Genomic DNA, 18,357 nt, shown 5'->3' with positions numbered 1-18,357 from the left:
TGTGGAGAGCAGATTGATTTTGGAAATACTGTTGCTGTGCTCTTCAAAGTGAAGGAAAAGGCGCTGTGCCTCATTTTTAAAAGACCTACTTTATTCCATTTGATATCATAAAAGACAAGGAGACTTGACACTTGTTACTTTTATGACGCTTTGTCCCAGGGTATTGCAGTAGAAAGTAATGTGGGACAGCTTCACAGGGTGCCTGCCAGAAGATAATGTGTTGGAACTGTGGGCTGGCCTAAGTAAGACATTTTGTGAATTGAAAAAAGGTATAGTGATCATTTCTAGCAAATTCATTTAATCATTTAGATAAATGAGGCATTATTTTCTTCATGCTTCCATCCAATCCTGGAGGTGAATTTTTTCCGTCAGATCATTCTATAAGTCACCAATTCAAATTTTCGCTTGGTGATAATGGAGTCTAAGATGAGTGGAAGATAAATGTTCCAGCTTGTCCCAACGTTTAAGTGCAGTTTTAACAAGGGTGACTTAAGTTCTCTCTTTATCATTCAAATCAATTGTAAGTATCTTGTATGTTTGTGCTTTAGGGAACTGATTGTGGGGCAGAGGGTGGGTTGAAGAATTGGTTTGTGTGATTTTTTCAGCAAGAAATCTGCTTCTAAAATTCTCACTATTTGTGAGGGTTGGAGGGTAAGTAACCAGATCTGTTTGAAATTAGCTTATGTGCTTGCATTAAGGCTTTTGTATATATTTTATGCCATCTAAGATCACAGTAGAAATGGCCTAAGTATCTTTTTAGTAGATCAAGAAGTAATTCATAAAATGTATAAAATGCACTCAAATTTAATGGGCATCTTTCTTTGCCACTTAGATAACAGTCGTGAGTTCTATGGTTTTTTCCTTGTCATTGTTAAAATTTTCTCTTCTAATTAATAAGATAATACATGCTTGTGTGTAAAATTGAAATAATGTAGAGAATGTTGAAGATGAAAAGTGAGTGTCACTCCTGGATGTGACCTTGACATCCCATTTTGTTCTCCAGGAGCAGTAGCTGCTGTTACTTTTCTTGGGTATCATCAAGATTATTTCTATGCATATACAGTCATTTTATGTATATTGTTTTAAACAAATGTAATCATACCATAAACAGATGACTTGCACCTTGTTTTTTTTCACTTAGTCTCTTCGGCATTTTTCCATTTTTTAGTATATCTAGACTACTACACATTTTTAATGGTTATGTAGTGTATTTCCATTATATTAAGGTATCATAATTTATTTGAATCACTTCTAAATGGATTTTTCCTTGTAAAATTGGCTGTAAGCCAGAGCATATCAGGTACTATAAATACATCACTAATTTGAAACAAATAATGGCTCAGGCAGTCCCCTGTCTGGAATATTTCCAGTAGTGGAATGGATTTTGCTTTGAGGTGTGTGCGTTTGTGTGTCTTCACTTTACTGTTTTTCTGTTTTAATTTTGAGGAAGAAAGATTCCCTAAATTAACCTGTCCACTTAAGTTAAAATGTTTCATTCATGTGAGGATGCACATATTTTAAAGAGTGTTTAGAGGTACATCTTTTAAAGTGCTTTCTATTATGTTTGTGGGTTAATTGATTTTAGGAATGGGGTTTTTTGTTTGTAATTTTAAAAAATTATTTCAAAAAAATTACTTGTAATTAAATTATTTTATCGAAAGTTATTTTGTTAAAATTTATTTTAGTGATGACTAGTTTTAAACGTGATAGATGAGCTTAGCCATTTATTTCTAAAAAGATACAGCTTTCAAACGAAACCTTTTTTGCATTAGAATTTGTGACATTTTTATATGGGGTTAAGTCAGGTCACAAATTAATATGGTTAAGTCAGATCATAAATTAATGTATCTTACAGTTGTCTTTTTTTCTACTCTTTAAAAATTACATAATAAGGATTTTCAGGTTAGTTGTAAACACCAATGAAATATATAGACTTTGCAAGAAGACAGTTTTGAGAGCATAGGTAGTAAAGTGAAAGGAATTCTATTGTTTTTGATAATCCTGCATCTCTCTCATTTTCTCACTGTTTAATTTCTAAGTGGGTGTTCAGTGGAGGCTAAAGCCTGAGAGTGCTGATGGGAAATGATGGAAATCTGGAGCTACAGTAGCAATGAACAAAACACCAGCTAATAACAGTTATCATATCAAAGAATGAACCCCTTACCTCATGCTCACTGGTGACTTACACCTTAGGCTCCTCTGAACAGTAGTAACCCAGGTTTAACTGTTCACAGATTTTGTGTAAAGAAGCTTAATTACAAACTTTTCCTTGAATTACATTAGGTTAGAAAACATGCAGCCAGGCACAGTGGCTGATGTGTGTAATCTGAACACTTTGGAAGGCTGAGGTGAGCAGATCACTTGAGCTTAGGAATTTGGGACCAGCCTGGGCAACATGGTGAAACCCCATCTCTACTAAAAATCCAAAAATTAGCTGGTGGTGGTGGTGCACACCTATAGTCCCAGCTACTCTAGAGGCTGAGGTGGAAGGATCACCTGAGCCTGGGGAGATCAAGACTCCAGTGAGCTAAGATCACACCATGGCACTCCAGCCTGGGCAACACAGTGAGACCCCCCATCTCAAAAAAGAAATTATATTGGAGGTAAAAGAACTGCAGGGCGCAGTGACTCATGCCTGTAATTCCCAGCACTTTGGGAGGCTGAGGTGGGCGGGTCACTTGAGGTCAGGAGTTCAAGACCAGCCTGACCAATACGGTGCAACCCCATCTTAAAAAATAAATAAATAAATAAAACAAGAACTGCAACACTTCAAAGAATGATAATTCTTTACGAGATGCTTCAATTTTTAAAGTTCTAAGGCATAACTGAAGTAATGTGTCAGGCAAGTGAAAGCCTCACCAGGAGGAGGAAAGACTAGAATTAACTAGAAATAAAAAAATGTTTTAGCCAATAAGGTCCTTCTGGGCTTACCCCCAAGGACAAGAATGTCACACTGTCTTTATCCAAGTCTCAAAGGTAAAGATAACAATTATTTACTTAGATTCTTTTAAAAGTGATTTTTTTTTGTCTTCATAAATGATTATAAGAAGAAACAAATAATTTCTTTTATTGCTGCAGCTTAAAGAAAATAAAATTTTATTGAGAAACTTTTGAGTTTTTCATTACATTTTTGCAATTGCTATGTATGTGCACATAGGTTCTGTAGTATGTTGCACTAGCATTTAGAAACTAATTTATGGAAAGTGTGGCACTCCTATATTGGCAGATATTCACAAGTTTGAATTGTGATACATGACCACTGATCTTCTTTTTGTGTCAAAAGGATGATCTTTTCTGTCAATAAAGTCTTAAGTCTTAAAAAATAATAATATAATTGCTGAATGTGCCTCAGTTGATATAATAGATATATTCATATATTCTTGAGAATTGTGGAAGATGGAAGATGGATGTACCAGAAAACTTCCCTCTCTCCTCCTTGTTTTTGAGACAGGATCTCTTTCCCAGGCTGGAATGCAGGCATGATCAACACACTTGAGCTTAAGCAATCCTCCTACCTCAGACTTTCCAGAGGCTGGCACTACAAGCATGTGTACCTGGCCAGTTTTTTAAAAAAAATTTTGTAGCGTTGGGGGTCTCACTATGTTGCCCACGCTGGAGGACTTCCTATTAAGGAAATGCGTATTAAATGTTTTTCTAGCAAGAATAAATATACTTCACTCATTTTTATTTGTGGGTACTGATTTTCATATATTAGATTATAGAGAAGCATTTGTGATTGATGTTGCATGTACCTTTTCAAGAAATTTGATAAAGCACTAGATACTTTAGTGTAATAATATTGGTGTAGCCAAGGCATATGTTAATTAACTGGCTCTGTTTCCATTTCAAATGATAATTTGAGATGAAAATAGGTAGATTTTAGAATTATTGATGTAAGAGAAACAAGGTGTAGCTGTTTGGACACCTTTTGTTTAGTGTTTATTTTTGCTGCTGTATTGGCAAAATACTGAAATGCAGAAGATGGATGTGTCCCAGAAAAGAAGATGGTAATTATGGGGAAGCATCTGCTGTGATATAGTTATGTTTGTATGTGTTACATCTATCACTGTAATAATTGTAAGCAAAGAAGGTTATAGAGAGTTTTGTCTTCATTTTGTGATAGATGGCTCTTTCCTTTACAGCCAAACAGGGAAAAAGTTAATGGCGAAGTGTCGAATGCTTATCCAGGAGAATCAAGAGCTTGGAAGGCAGCTGTCCCAGGGACGTATTGCACAACTTGAAGCAGAGTTGGCTTTACAGAAGAAATATAGTGAGGAGCTTAAAAGCAGTCAGGATGGTAAGGGGTTTTTTTTGAAAAGTCCTCTTAACTGTGCACTGGCTTTAAAACTGCCAGTCATGAATAATATTACAGGTTAGATTTTGTACATTGTTAACCTCTGCCTATGATTGTATATTATTGTGAATGAAACATTTTTAGTTGAGTCAACAGACAAAGCCACATAATTTTAATGTGTTTTTCCCCAACCTCCTCATTCTTTGTTGTTCAAAACTTCTTACGTTTTTGTTTTTAGTGGGGGTAGGATTTGGTAAAAGATAAAAGGTTGTTATATTACTTAACAAGATGGACAAATTTGTAATCAGTATTTGAAAGGGAAAATAGCTTTAACCATTTCTCCTTAAGTGTAAATCTTAGAAATATTTCGCAGTTTTCAGCGATCTGAAAGTAATATAGTTGATTGTACCTGTGATGGTTTTATTAGTGAATAAGCGATTTACTCTTTAAATTTGCTGAGATAAACAAAACTTGTCAGCCTCCATCCTTTTTAGTGCAAGTGTAGCGCATCTGTCCTGTTTCTCCTCTTTGTAAGGTGCATTATCAGTAAGGAAAATATCTAAATTCTTTTAAATTTTAAATTGAAAATTAGTGTCTCTGATGGTAAATTGCAAGGATGATTAGTAGCCAAGTAATTTCTTCTAAACTACTTACCTTTTCAAAATCATCAGGAATTATTTCCTGTGACTTGTCCTTATATGTATAACAGTCCTTAGTTGAGAACCTGGGCGTCTTTGGAGTATTAATAGAGGACCACACTGTCCTTAAGGGCCAGACCTGCTATGGAACTAAGACACTGGCTAGGAGGGTCAGCAATAAGGGGACTGGCCATAGTTGGCCCCATAGGTAAATGTAAATCAAACTTTAGGGGCTGTAATTGGGTGGATGGCAAGATGGATCGAAATAATTTTAACTTGGTTGCTTAATAAAGTCGTCCCTCAGTATCCATGGTGGATTGGTGTCAGGACCTCCAACAGATAAGCCCCTCATATAAAACAATGTCATATTTACATATAAACCTATGTACATTGGGCCGGACATGGTGGCTCATGCCTGTAATCCCAGCCAAGACGGGTGGATCACGAGGTCAGAAGTTTAAGACTTGCCTTCTCAAACCATGGCCAACATGGTGAAACCCCATCTCTACTAAAAATAACAAAAAAATTAGCCATGTGTGGTGGCACACATCTGTAGTCCCAACTACTTGGGAGGCTGAGGCAGGAGAATCACTTGTACCCAGGAGGTGAAAGTTGCAGTGAGCCGAGATTGTGCCACTTTCTCCAGCCTGGGTGACAGAGTGAGACTCCATCTCAAAAAAAATAAAAACACGAAAAGCAAAGAAACCTGTGTACATTTAAGCCATCTCTAGATTACTTAACAGTACCTAATACAGTGTAGCTGCTATGTAAGTAGTTATTCTACTGTATTGTTTGGGGGATAATGACAAGAAAAAAAAATCTGTACATGTTCAGTACAGACTCAGTTTTTTCCTCAAATAGTTTCCTTCTACAGTTGGTTGAATTCACGGATGCAGGACCCGTGAATGTGGAGGGCCAGCTGTATATTAAGTATCTGACTTCCCCCAAAGTAAACATACTTTAAGATTTCAAGCAAAATTTATAAATGTAGTGTGATTTTAGTATTGTATTTGTTTACTTAGCAAGCATTTATTGACTGCCTTGCTTTGTGGCAGGCACTGAAGATACGTTTTCCAATGTTTTAAGAGATATTAAAGTTGATTTGACTCTCCTTTGCACAGAACTGAATGACTTCATCATCCAGCTTGACGAAGAAGTAGAGGGTATGCAGAGTACCATTCTAGTTCTACAGCAGCAGCTGAAGGAGACACGCCAGCAGTTGGCTCAGTACCAGCAGCAGTCTCAGGCTTCTGCCCCAAGTACCAGCAGGACTACAGCTTCTGAACCTGTAGAACAGTCAGAGGCCACAAGTAAAGACTGCAGTCGTCTGACAAACGGACCAAGTAATGGTAGCTCCTCCCGCCAGAGGACGTCTGGGTCTGGATTTCACAGGGAGGGGAACACAACTGAAGATGACTTTCCTTCTTCTCCAGGGAATGGTAATAAGGCCTCCAACAGCTCAGAGGAAAGAACTGGCAGAGGAGGTAGTGGTTACGTAAATCAACTCAGTGCGGGGTATGAAAGTGTAGACTCTCCCACGGGCAGTGAAAACTCTCTCACACACCAGTCAAATGACACAGACTCCAATCATGACCCTCAAGAGGAAAAAGCAGTGAGTGGGAAAGGTAACCGAACTGTGGGTTCCCGCCACGTTCAGAATGGCTTGGACTCAAGTGTAAATGTACAGGGTTCAGTTTTGTAATATTTTTTCAGCAAATTTTTATACAGTGTCATTTAATTTGGGAGAGGATACTGTCCAGAAAATTAATGCATACTTTGTCACAATTTGCCTTTTCGTGGGTGTACGTTTTGGTTCTTTTTGTTTGGTTTCTCTTTGGGTTTTTTGTTTGTTTGTTTGTTTTGCTTCAATACCTCTGCCACTTTGGAAATTGTAACAGTTAATTACTTTGAATGTTGCTAAAAGGACATTTTGTGTAGGGTCAAGTTATTTTTATATGAGTTAATGTGAAATTGTAAATGGAAATTTTTCCTTAAACTATAACACAATGATGTCTGTATAAATCTATGTCGTTTAGAACCTGTGCTGTGTAAGGGCATTCTTACTCATGCTGTTACTGTACTTATGCACCATTCAGACTTGTTAGAATAGATGTGGTTTTATGACTGCCAAGTTTGCCCAGTACAGTAGTTTTTTATCACTAAAAGCTGGACTCATTGATGGAGTCCTGTAGTAGTTTCAGTGTTAGATACAGTTTTTTCCACCATACATCTGTGCATTTTCTCTTTAGGTGACTGAATGTTTAAGAAATTTGTGTGCATAGTTACTCAGTTTTTATGAACTGTTGTATCCTGTTAATGCATATTGCTCTGTGACTCCAATATATCTTACCTGTACTGACCAAACCTAAATAAAGATTTTTATTGTAACTCCTTAATTAGCTTTTTTGTTTTTGTTTTGTGTGTATGTTTAGCATTCGTCATTTATTTTCATTGAGTCACTGAATTTCTACTCATTTTTGTCCAAGTACCACAACAGTGAAACTTAAGGCCAAGCATCGATTTTGATTTTGTACATAATTTTTAATTTATGCCAAATGGATCTGGAGTTTAGGGCTACACTTAAAATTTTTTCTTGACTTGTTACAAAATATTTGAAAATACAGAAAAGTATAAAGAAAATAGTCACCTAAATATTTCTTAGGGGTTTGTGTGTGTGTGTGTGTGAGAGAGAGGGTCTTGCTGTGTCACCCAGGCTTAAGTGCGGTGGTGCAGTCATGGCTCACTGCAGCCTCAAAGTCCTAGGCTTAAGTGATCCTCCCACCTCAGCCTTCTGAGTACCTGGGACTACAGGCATTTACTACCACACCCAGCTACATTTATTTTATTTTTAGTGGAGACAAGGCCTTGCTATGTTCCCTAGGCTGGCCTCAAACTCCTGGCCCCACGGGTTGATTCTGCCTTGACTTAATGTGTTGGGATTGCAGGAATGAGCCACAGCTCTCAGCCCTTTCTGAGGTTTAATTCCAAAGCAGGGTTTGTTTTTTGTAACCTAATTTCAGGAAGAATATCTTGTGTAGTGAGTGATGTTTGTTTTAAAACACTGGGCAGTACTACTGACTTTTACTAACAACATATTTGATAATATTACATGAGTAAGGGATGTTAGAATGTAGGTAGGAGACGTGTTTTAAGGTTGAAGAATGTCAAAGATTGCTCCATTTTCTGAGAAGCAATTAAAGATTAAGTATAAAAGCATGATATTGAATGGCCTTAAAATGAATAGCTTTCATATATGGTCGAAATTAAATTCCATTTCTGCTAAAAGCAAAGTAGTTGTTTTAGACATAACTTGTAATATAATCAAGAAACCTTGGAAGTGGAATTACAATACTTGAAACAGGTACAACTTACTTGAAAGTAACTGCTGCTTTTGCTTGTTTAGCTGACACAGGTATATCCGGTTTTCAGTAGTAAATGAAATACTGCACTGTGTCTTGATTAGCCTTTTCTGCAGTCTGCTCAAGAGAGTAAAAAAATTCTACACAATTTTAATTTGCATATGATTAAACATTTTGCTGTGAACTAAAATCATAATCCCTTGGTATGTCAAATACTGTGTTTGGCTTTTGTGTACATCCTTCAACTTGACAATTTAAACAAATGGAATTTCTCTGTCCTGTGGGTGTAATGTAATCATGAGTGTGTGGTAGGAAATTAATTTTTCAACAAGTTACATAATTTTATGACTGAATTTAATATTAACCTGTTAATGTGACATTTTCATGTTTCTGTTGGGTCTGCCTGATGAATAACTCAGAGCACTTATGCTGTACAGAGTCAGTATTTCTCATTTCTGGAATTGGATGCTTTATTTTCCGGTTTGACTATGATAAGAGAGGTGATAGACCATATCCAAGAAGAGAGAGTGGCTTCTGCATCTAATTGGTTTGAATCCTGGCATTACACTTAACTGACTTGGGCAAATGTATCCTCTACGGCTTGATTTTTTTTTTTTTTTCCTTTCCCCTGTAAGAGCACTCACTTAAGTCAATACATGTAGCGTGCTTTTAACAGTAGTCTTAACTCAGGCTGCTATAAAAAAAAAAAAAATACCAGACTGGGTGACTTTACACACTCATTCCTCACTGTTTTGGGAGCCTGGGGTTTTGGAAGCCTGGGAAGTCTAAGATCACAGTGTCCCTTGATTGGTTCCCCGATTTGGTTCCTGGTAGGAGTCCTCATACATAGAGTGCAACAGACTTCAGTTTCCTTGGCTCATCAGCTGCATTTGATATACTACTCCAGTTTTTGAGACACTTGCAAAACAATGCAAAGCCATTCCTTCTGACAATTTTCTTTCTCAGATATTCCCTCTTTCATGAGTAGTTACACCCTGTACTCAGTCATTGCCTGCTGCTCTATGACACTGTCTCAGGAGCTCACCTATCCCTGTGGTTATAGTGAACACTTTCAAAGCCCCAGGTAATGGCATTAACTCTGATCTGGACCCAACATGGGTGGCTGTGGTGAGGCACTGTTGAGCCACCCCTAAGTGGTGAGGAGCATGCTGCTGACCCCTATCCTATGGCACATCCACTTTGGTGATTTACTGCTCCCCTCATGGAAACCAAGGAGGAATTTGCTACATGGTAGGTTGGTGAATCCGGCCTTCTTAAGACCTGGCCTGGACTTCTGCAACTCTTTATGAAACTTAACCAAGAATGATTGCATCTTACAGGGGGAAAATGCTGAGAAGGCCCCTTTAAGATAAACTGGCTCTGAAGCACTGCTGTAATGGTGGCTCCTCATGAGTAAGCACTTGACTTGGAGATTTTGGTAGCTTTCCTACCCACTCACCCTGTTCACCAGTCCAGGTAGTTTATGATTCGAGATGTAGACGTAATTTTCAAAAATTATCTTCCTCTTCTTTCTTTCCTTTTTTTTTTTTTTTTTTGAGATGGAGTTTCGCTCTTGTTACCCAGGCTGGAGTGCAATGGCGTGATCTCGGCTCACCGCAACCTCCGCCTCCTGGGTTCAGGCAATTCTCCTGCCTCAGCCTCCTGAGTAGCTGGGATTACAGGCACGTGCCACCATGCCCAGCTAATTTTTTGTATTTTTAGTAGAGACAGGGTTTCACCATGTGGACCAGGATGGTCTCAATCTCTTGACCTTGTGATCCACCTGCCTCAGCCTCCCAAAGTGCTGGGATTACAGGCATGAGCCACCGCGCCCGGCCCCCTCTTCATTCATTATTCTTAGTCCTCATCTAGCCCATACATACCTTTGAGTAGGTAATGATATGAGTAGCTATAATGAGGACTCCTCAGGGGACAGAGGCTGTGTGGCCACTCAGCAGAAGCATGCAATCACCTTCTCAAGATTTGCTCCTAAACTTATTCTGGATAGAGCCTTCAAGCAGGAAAGAGTACATTCCTTGTCTCCAGAAGACTATATTCATACTCATTTAAATGTGCTAGGCACTGGCCATAAAGAATGTATTGGTGCTGGGTGCAGTGACTCACGCCTGTAATCCCAGCACTTTGGGAGGCCGAGGCGGGTGGATCACGAGGTCAAGAGATCGAGACCATCCTGGTCAACATGGTGAAACCCCGTCTCTACTAAAAATACAAAAAATTAGCTGGGCACAGTGGCGCGTGCCTGTAATCCCAGCTACTCAGGTGGCTGAGGCAGGAGAATTGCCTGAACCCAGGAGGCGGAGGGTGCGGTGAGCCGAGATTGCACCATTGCACTCCAGCCTGGGCAACAAGAGCGAAACTCCGTCTCAAAAAAAAAAAAAAAAAAAAGAATGTATTGGTGTTCATTCATAATGCATGCCTATAATGTCCTAGGAGCTGTTTATAAAGCAGTGTAACAGGATCATCTTGCAAAGCTTGTATAGTCTAGTAAAGGAGACAAACTAGGAATTATATGGTAAGTTGAAAGCAAGGGGTAAGATGTTTGCACCAAATGCAGGAGATTGGAAGGCTTTTCTGGAAGAAGTGATGTTTAAGAGGAGTTTCAGAGGTAAATTTCTGGCTTAGTTAACAGAAGACAGTGATACTGCTCACTGAGATTAAATAGAGAAGTGTTAGGCTGGAAGAGTTTGGTTTCAATATGTCAAATCTGATGTGCTTATAGGAAATTTTATTTATTTATTTGAGACAGGGTTTCTCTGTCGCCTAGGCTATAGTGCAGTGGTGCAATCTTGGCTCACTGAAATCTCTGCCTCCCGGGTTCAAGCGATTCTCCCATCTCAGCCTCCCCAGTAGCTGGGATTACAGGTGCATGCCACTGTGCCAAGCTAATTTTGGTATTTTATGGTAGGATAGAAGCAGGATTTCACCATGTTGGCCAAGGCTGGTCTCAAACTCCTGACCTCAAGTGATCCGCCCTCCTTGGCCTCCCAAAGTGCTGGGATTACAGGTGTAATTACGGTGCCAGACCTGATGTGCCTATTGGAATTCAAATGAAGAGGGCCAGTTAGTTTAGGAGACAACTAGGTTAGATGTAAGGGTTTCAGACTTGTCAGTATACAGATGATGACTGATGCCATGGGAATGCCACAGGAATGACTGGTATTACCCAGCGAGGTGGTGCACAGTAGGAGCCTTGGGGCACATGTTAAGGGGATGTCAGAGTAAGCCCACAAAGACTCAGAAATGGCCAGAGAGTTAGGGGAAAATGGGATCGAACAGAACAAAAGCCACAGGAAACATTCCTTGAATTCCTTGGACTCAGGTATGTTAGGGGACAGGAAAGATATTCAAGACAACCGAAGAGACAGTGTGCTGCTGAGTTCCTAGCAGGGGGACAGCTGATTTCATCACTATTCCAGACCCTAAAGATTTCTCCTAAAATTGCATTCTTATGCAAATCGTTTCCTTCTCCATTGACCCACCTCTGGAGCCTACACTCTAGTTTGTCTTCTCTGATTTATTTGACCCATCCACATATCTCTGCAAAGTCTTAATGTAGGTTTCCAGGACCTAATGATTTTTTTCAGTCTACTTTAAAGTTCTTCAGGAAGATTCTCCAGGTTCGTCGACACTTTTGCCCTACATGACTGTGACAAAGTTTTCTTGCTCCACTATCCAGGTGTTCCCAACGAGTTGCTGTAATGATGGCCCCTAATAAGTAAGCTTGCCTAGAAACCCTAGAAAGCTCAGAAAAATTCTGAACTTTGCCCAGTAGAGGCTAGGAAGTCAGAAAGGGTTTTAAACAATATTGACCCAACTTGTTACATGCTCCTTTCACTGTCCGAACGTCAACCAAAGGAACTTTTCACTGTGGTATGTTAAGACGCTCCCGGCGTCCTCACCCGTTCACCACCAAAGCTGATCTTCGAAGGCGGCCAGGGGCGCCAGCCCCACGGGGACTCGCACCGAGACGCTCCCAGCGAGCCCCGCACGCGAGCGAATGACTGGCTCCAGGCGAAACGCAGAGGACCGCCCGAAGCCGCAGAGAGTAAAGGGACCCATTAGAGCTGTGCTCAGTAACTGCGGCGGCCAGAGCTGGCGGCCGAGATTCTCGCCCGTGAGATTCCAGTCCTAAGCTGAACGAGAGATAGTCTTTTGTCAATCCCCACTCTACCGTTTCGAAAAACCCTAACATTAAAAAAATAAGGCCACAAACGTCAGGTCGGGGGACTCCAACACTGGAGTGTCCCAAAAATGCGGTCTTCAGGCGCTGTGTGCGTGCGTCCGACGTTCGCGATTCTGCTCGCAGCCGCGGACCGCATAACTCCCGACTCAATCCCGCCCAGCGCCCCCGAGCCCCTGCCCCCAAGTCACCGCCCCCGAGCCCCCGCCCTCCCCAGCTCTGGCTTCGCGCCTGCGCACAGTGCGTTGCGTGGAGGGCGGGGCCATTTCAGGTCCCGCCCCGCGGCGCGGCCTGTGGGCTGCGAGGAGGAGCTTTGCCTCACTGGAAGGCACCGAAGGGCAGACGGCGGCGGGAGCAGCGGTCGTAGGCAGGATGAATGCAGGCTCGGATCCCGTAGTCATCGTCTCGGCGGCGCGGACCATCATAGGTGAGTGGCCTGCAGGCCCGGCGCAGAGTCCGAGACGCCTGCCGCTTCGGCAGGAGCGCCGAGGGCCGGACGCGTGTTGTGTGGGAGAGGGGTCGTGTGTGGAGGAGTTCGGTCCCGCCAAGTTGCGAGGACCCGCGAGGCCCTGGAACCTGCACCTAGCGCGTTCCCTGACCTGAGGCGACAGCCCCACCCTCTCCTCGTCCGATGGGCGTACTCCGCCACTCATGCTCGGATTGGCTCCTGGGGGTAGCGCCATCGGGCCACCTGGCTCCCCCATTGGCTGGCGTAGGGAGGCGTTCTCTCACGGGGTCCCTGATTGGCCGGCTCCGGAAGGCGCCATCGGTCAGGCCTGCGGCCGCAGGGGCTGAACTACTCGGTGGTCTGAGCCTGGCACTGGGCTGGGGTCGGCCTGTGGTTAGAGGTCGTGACTTCCATCTCCTTTGTGCCGCATGGTTTTCAGCCCCTTGACCCGCCGGTTCCTTTTGTTTGGGAAGCATGGGGCCATATCCCGTCCGTCGGATTTGGAGAAATAGATGCGGTCCAGCGGTATCCATAGGCCGCTCCAAATGTCGCTTACCCTGCCCTGACCTTTGCTTGGACCAGCAGGTGTGGGAATGTGTGGGAGGAGAGGGCACTGTCTCCTCGCGGTGGCCTTGCCAGCCTGGGTCCTGGGGCCCCGCTGCGCGGGAGTAGTTTATGCACTGCTCTCAGGCTTGCGATGCCGCCTTTCTATTGCAGGCTCATTCAATGGTGCTTTAGCCTCTGTTCCAGTCCAGGACCTGGGCTCCACTGTCATCAAAGAGGTCTTGAAGAGGGCCACTGTGGCTCCGGATGATGTGTCTGAGGTCATCTTTGGACATGTTTTGGCAGCAGGTAACTCTCAGTGATTCCAAGAGAGGTCAGGCTTATTAGAAACAGCCCATAAACACACTCACACACTCTCTCACTCAATTTCTTAGGTTCTTGCCTCCATACTTTTGCTCATAGTTCCTTCTGTTAGAATTCCTCCTATGGCTCCTTCTTCCAGCCCTGTCAATAGCTTCTATCCAGCTTGAGACTCAGCTTCTTAGCCAGGCAGTGTGGCTCCTGGCTAAGAATCCCAGCTCTTTGGGAGGCCAAGGAAAAAGGATCACTTGAGGCCAGAAGTTTGAGACCAGCATGGACAACAAAGCAAGATTACGTCTCTACAAAACATAAAATAATTAGCCAGGCATTATGGCCTCAGCTACTGGAGAGGTTGAGGTGGGAGGATCACTTGAGCCCAGGAGTTTAAGGCACATTACTTTAAGTGATTGTGCCACTGCACTCTGGCCTGGGTGACAGTGAGATCCTTTCTCTAAACAAACAAAAAGACTCAGCTTCATTAATATGCTTTTTGTGAATGAACTTAGACCACTGACCTACATTGCCTTTTCATTCTTAAGAAGCAGGGACAGCCTGATGCATAGGAAAGTATGCATGTTCCTCCTTATTACCCCAAAGTGTCACGCATTGAACAAAAATGTATTCAGTTCCTCCTATGTGCCCTATACTGTGCTTAGTGCTGGGAGTATGACTCCAGCAATACAAGTAAATTCCCTGCCCTCTTAGGGCTCAGTTCTGAGCTTGGAAAATAGGTGGCACATTTGCCCCTTGCAAATGGGGCATATCACTCCCTAGGGGAATATAGCTGAGTCCTGTGAGTGCTCCCATCTTCTGGTTCTTTGGGTTTGAACACTCCTAATTAATTAATTAATTAATTATTATTACTTTAAGAGACAGGATCTTACTCTGTCATTCAGGCTGCTGTGCAGTGGTGTAATTGGTCATAGCCCACTATAACCTCAAACTCCTGGGCTCAAGTGTTCCTCCCACTTGAGCCTCTGGAGTAGCTGGCATTACAGGAGCAGGCCACCACACCTGGCTAATTTTAAAAAAATATTTTGTAGAAGCAGAGTCTCTCTCTGTTGCCTAGCCTGGAGTGCAGTGGCTGTTCACAGGCACATCATGGTGCACCACAGCCTTGAACTTCTGAGTTAGCTGAAACTAGCCTCCCAAGTAGCTGGGACTACAGGTGCATATCTGCTAAGTTGAAGGCCATTAAAGCACTGTGCAAAGTGCTTTCCTTTCATTACCTCATTTAGTCTTCCCCACTGGTCTGTTATATCCTATTATCTTCATTTTACAAATGAGTAAATCAGAGTTTGAGAGCTTAAATGACTTACCAGGGTCACAGTTTGAAGTGGAGCTAGCACTCGAGCTTAGATCTGTTCTATTCCTTAAGCCAGATACACTCTACAATCATGTAACAAATGTTTATTGAGCACCTACTCTGTGCCAGGCACTATTTTAGCAGCTGGAGATCAGCAATATTCTTATCAGATAGAAATTCTCACTTTTATGAAGCTCATAGTATGCAAAGTGTTAGCATTATTTATTATGTTAGCACCTCATTGCCTCATTGTTTTTTTTTTTTTTGAGATGGAGTCTCACTCTGTTGCCCAGGCTGGAGTACAGTGGCACTATCTTGGCTTACTGCAACCTCTGCCTCCCAGGTTCAAGTGATTGTCCTGCCTCTGCCTCCCAGGTTCAAGTGATTGTCCTGCCTCAGCCTCCCAAGTAACTGGGATTACAAGTGCCTGCCACTGTGCCTGGCTAATTTTTGTATTTTTAGTAGAGACGGGGTTTTACCATGTTGGCCAGGCTGGTCTCAAACTTTTGACCTCAAGTGATCCATGCACCTTGACCTCCCAAAGTGCTGGGATTACAGGTGTAAGCCGTCATGCCCAGCACCTCATTTTTTCTTCTTTTTTTTTTTTTTTTAAATTTGAGATAGAGTCTTGCTCTGTCACCCAGGCTGGAGTGCAGCCATGTGATCTCTCAGGTTCAAGCCATTCTCCTGCCTCAGCCTCCCGAGTAGCCAAGTATCAGGGTCACCACCTGTGGGGGTCTGTCCTGCTCTGACTCAATGACAGATGAATAAAGTACACTAACACACAGAATATAGTGAATGAGCGGGCTGGGTGTCCATGGCCACTTACAGACTCTTTGGACAGTGCTATAAACAGTTGTGACCACCTGCCCCCACATGCTTGCCTCTCTGGCCTTTATTCAGCACATATTAAATGACAGAATTTTTTGAGTCAACACCACTAGAGGTTAAAGATCAAAGGACAGGTTCTGAGGCCTAAAACAAACACCATTAGTGGGTAATATTTAACTAAGGGGATAAGGCTGCCTTCAGCCAAGAACTATAGAAAATTCCCCTTAGGCCTTCCAAAAGGGTTTGAGACTATTCTTATAACTTTCCCCATTATTTTTCCCTTAATATTTTTGCCACCTGACTGAACTCCCGCAGTTGGGATTATAGTTATGCATCACCACGCCCAGCTAATTTTTGTATTTTTAGTAGAGACAGGGTATCACCATGTTGGCCAGGCTGGTCTTGATCTCCTGACCTCAAGTGATCCACCCATCTTGGCCTCCCAAAGTGCTGGGATTACAGGTGTGAGCCACCTTTCCCAGCCAGAGCCACCACGCCTGGCCTTTTTTTTTTATGAGACAGAGTCTCGCTTTGTTGCTCAGGCTGGAGTACAGTGGTGCAATCTTGGCTCACTGCAATCTCTGCCTCCTGGATTCAAGCGATTCTTCTGCCTCAGCCTCCCGAGTAGCTGGGACTACAGGCACAGGCCACCACGCCCAGCTAATTTTTGTATTTTTAGTAGAGACAGGGTCCACCATATTGGCCAGGCTGGTCTCAATCTCCTGACCTTGTGATCTGCCTGCCTCAGCCTCCCAAAGTGCTAGGATTCCAGGCATGAGCCACCGTGCCCAGCCTGGCCTATCTTTTAATATGTATATGCTCCTGCATATATTTTCAGTCTCAAGTAACCTTATGTGTTTTTAGTTTCCAGCCTAATCCCAGATTGATAACATTGTGATGAATGTAATAATTTTTTTCAGTGACTCTTTTGCTAGTCCTTTCCAACAAACTCACCAAGGAAGGGTGGTAGGTATCTGAACCTTGGAATAGAGTAACCACTGTATAAACACTTACTCTTGACTCTTTGATAACAGACAATGGTGATTAAGAATATTTGAAACTTGGCCGGGCGCGGTGGCTCAAGCCTGTAATCCCAGCACTTTGGGAGGCCGAGGCGGGTGGATCACGAGGTCAAGAGATCGAGACCATCCTGGTCAACATGGTGAAACCCCGTCTCTACTAATACAAAAAATTAGCTGGGCATGGTGGTGCGTGCCTGTAATCCCAGCTACTCAGGAGGCTGAGGCAGGAGAATTGCCTGAACCCAGGAGGCGGAGGTTGCGGTGAGCCGAGATCGCGCCATTGCACTCCAGCCTGGGTAACAAGAGCGAAACTCCGCCTCAAAAAAAAAAAAAGAATATTTGAAACTTTTGGCCGGGCACGGTGGCTCACGCCTGTAATCCCAGCACTTTGGGAGGCTGAGGCAGGCGGATCACGAGGTCAAGAGATCGAGACCATCTTGGCCAACACAGTGAAACCCCGTCTCTTTAAAAAAAAAAAAAATGCCGGGCGCGGTGGCTCACGCCTGTAATTCCAGCACTTTGGGAGGCTAAGGCGGGTGGACCACGAGGTCAAGAGATCGAGACCATCCTGGTCAACATGGTGAAACCCCGTCTCTACTAAAAATACAAAAAATTAGCTGGGCATGGTGGCACGTGCCTGTAATCCCAGCTACTCAGGAGGCTGAGGCAGGAGAATTGCCTGAACCCAGAAGGCAGAGGTTGTGGTGAGCCGAGATCACGCCATTGCACTCCAGCCTGGGTAACAAGAGCGAAACTCTGTCTCAAAAAACAAAAAAAGAAAGAAATAATAAAGAATATTTGAAACTTTTAAGTCCATTCTGTTCTGTGCTGCTTTAAGTAAATGACGTATTTCTTTTCAACTAAAGGAAGTCCCCATAGTTGAATTATGAAAATAATTTGTGAATTCTGATTTTGTATCTATCTTGTTTTATATAACCATTTAAGCATCCTGTGATGAATAATAAGCAAGAACAGAACTGCTTCTTATCAAAGGTTTTCCTTTATCAGTAACTCCTCTTTTCTCAAGTGTCTTAAGCCATGATCTTGGGAGGAAATGGCCCTAGTTAGAAATGATGGTAATGCCTAGGTTATATCCTGTGTTTATAAGACATAGGTTTGATAATGCTTATTTAAGCCCTATCCAAACATGAGGATGACAGTTCTTTCTTAAGGTATTAATAACTTCTTTATGGAGGAGAAAGCTCATATCTATGAAATACCTACGGAGCAGCACAAGGCAGTATATATTCAAGGGCTAGACTATGACAGGTGGAGAGTATAGACAGGCCTTTTTGCCTCGAGTGAGAGCTTACCTGACCTGTAGTCTTTAAGAAGCGGCAGGTAAACCAACTGGCAATTTTGCACACACTTTCACTGTGACATTTTGTCTTTCT

At 42.6% G+C, this 18,357-nt stretch overlaps 2 protein-coding genes across 3 annotated transcripts in view; both read left to right on the top strand.

Moving 5' to 3' along the window:
* WTAP (WT1 associated protein) overlaps window positions 1-7,328 on the top strand; it is a 30,528-nt gene extending 23,200 nt beyond the window's left edge. For both annotated transcript variants that reach the window (XM_012451321.3, XM_012451331.2), the window contains exons 7-8: window positions 4,143-4,297; window positions 6,054-7,328. In XM_012451321.3, coding sequence (XP_012306744.1) covers window positions 4,143-4,297; window positions 6,054-6,634 — 736 coding nt within the window. In that variant the 3' untranslated portion in view covers window positions 6,635-7,328. The remainder of the gene's footprint in view (window positions 1-4,142; window positions 4,298-6,053) is intronic.
* A 5,472-nt stretch (window positions 7,329-12,800) lies between these two features.
* Window positions 12,801-18,357, top strand: part of ACAT2 (acetyl-CoA acetyltransferase 2) — an 18,823-nt gene continuing 13,266 nt past the window's right edge. The window contains exons 1-2 of the mRNA XM_012451285.3: window positions 12,801-12,919; window positions 13,658-13,792. Coding sequence (XP_012306708.1) covers window positions 12,865-12,919; window positions 13,658-13,792 — 190 coding nt within the window. The 5' untranslated portion in view covers window positions 12,801-12,864. The remainder of the gene's footprint in view (window positions 12,920-13,657; window positions 13,793-18,357) is intronic.

Source organism: Aotus nancymaae, unplaced genomic scaffold (assembly GCF_030222135.1).
Source record: "Aotus nancymaae isolate 86718 unplaced genomic scaffold, 86718_ANA_hifiasm-v0.15.2.pri h1tg000040l, whole genome shotgun sequence".
NCBI classification, from domain to species: domain Eukaryota; kingdom Metazoa; phylum Chordata; class Mammalia; order Primates; family Aotidae; genus Aotus; species Aotus nancymaae.
This window is presented reverse-complemented; position numbering and strand designations above follow the sequence as displayed.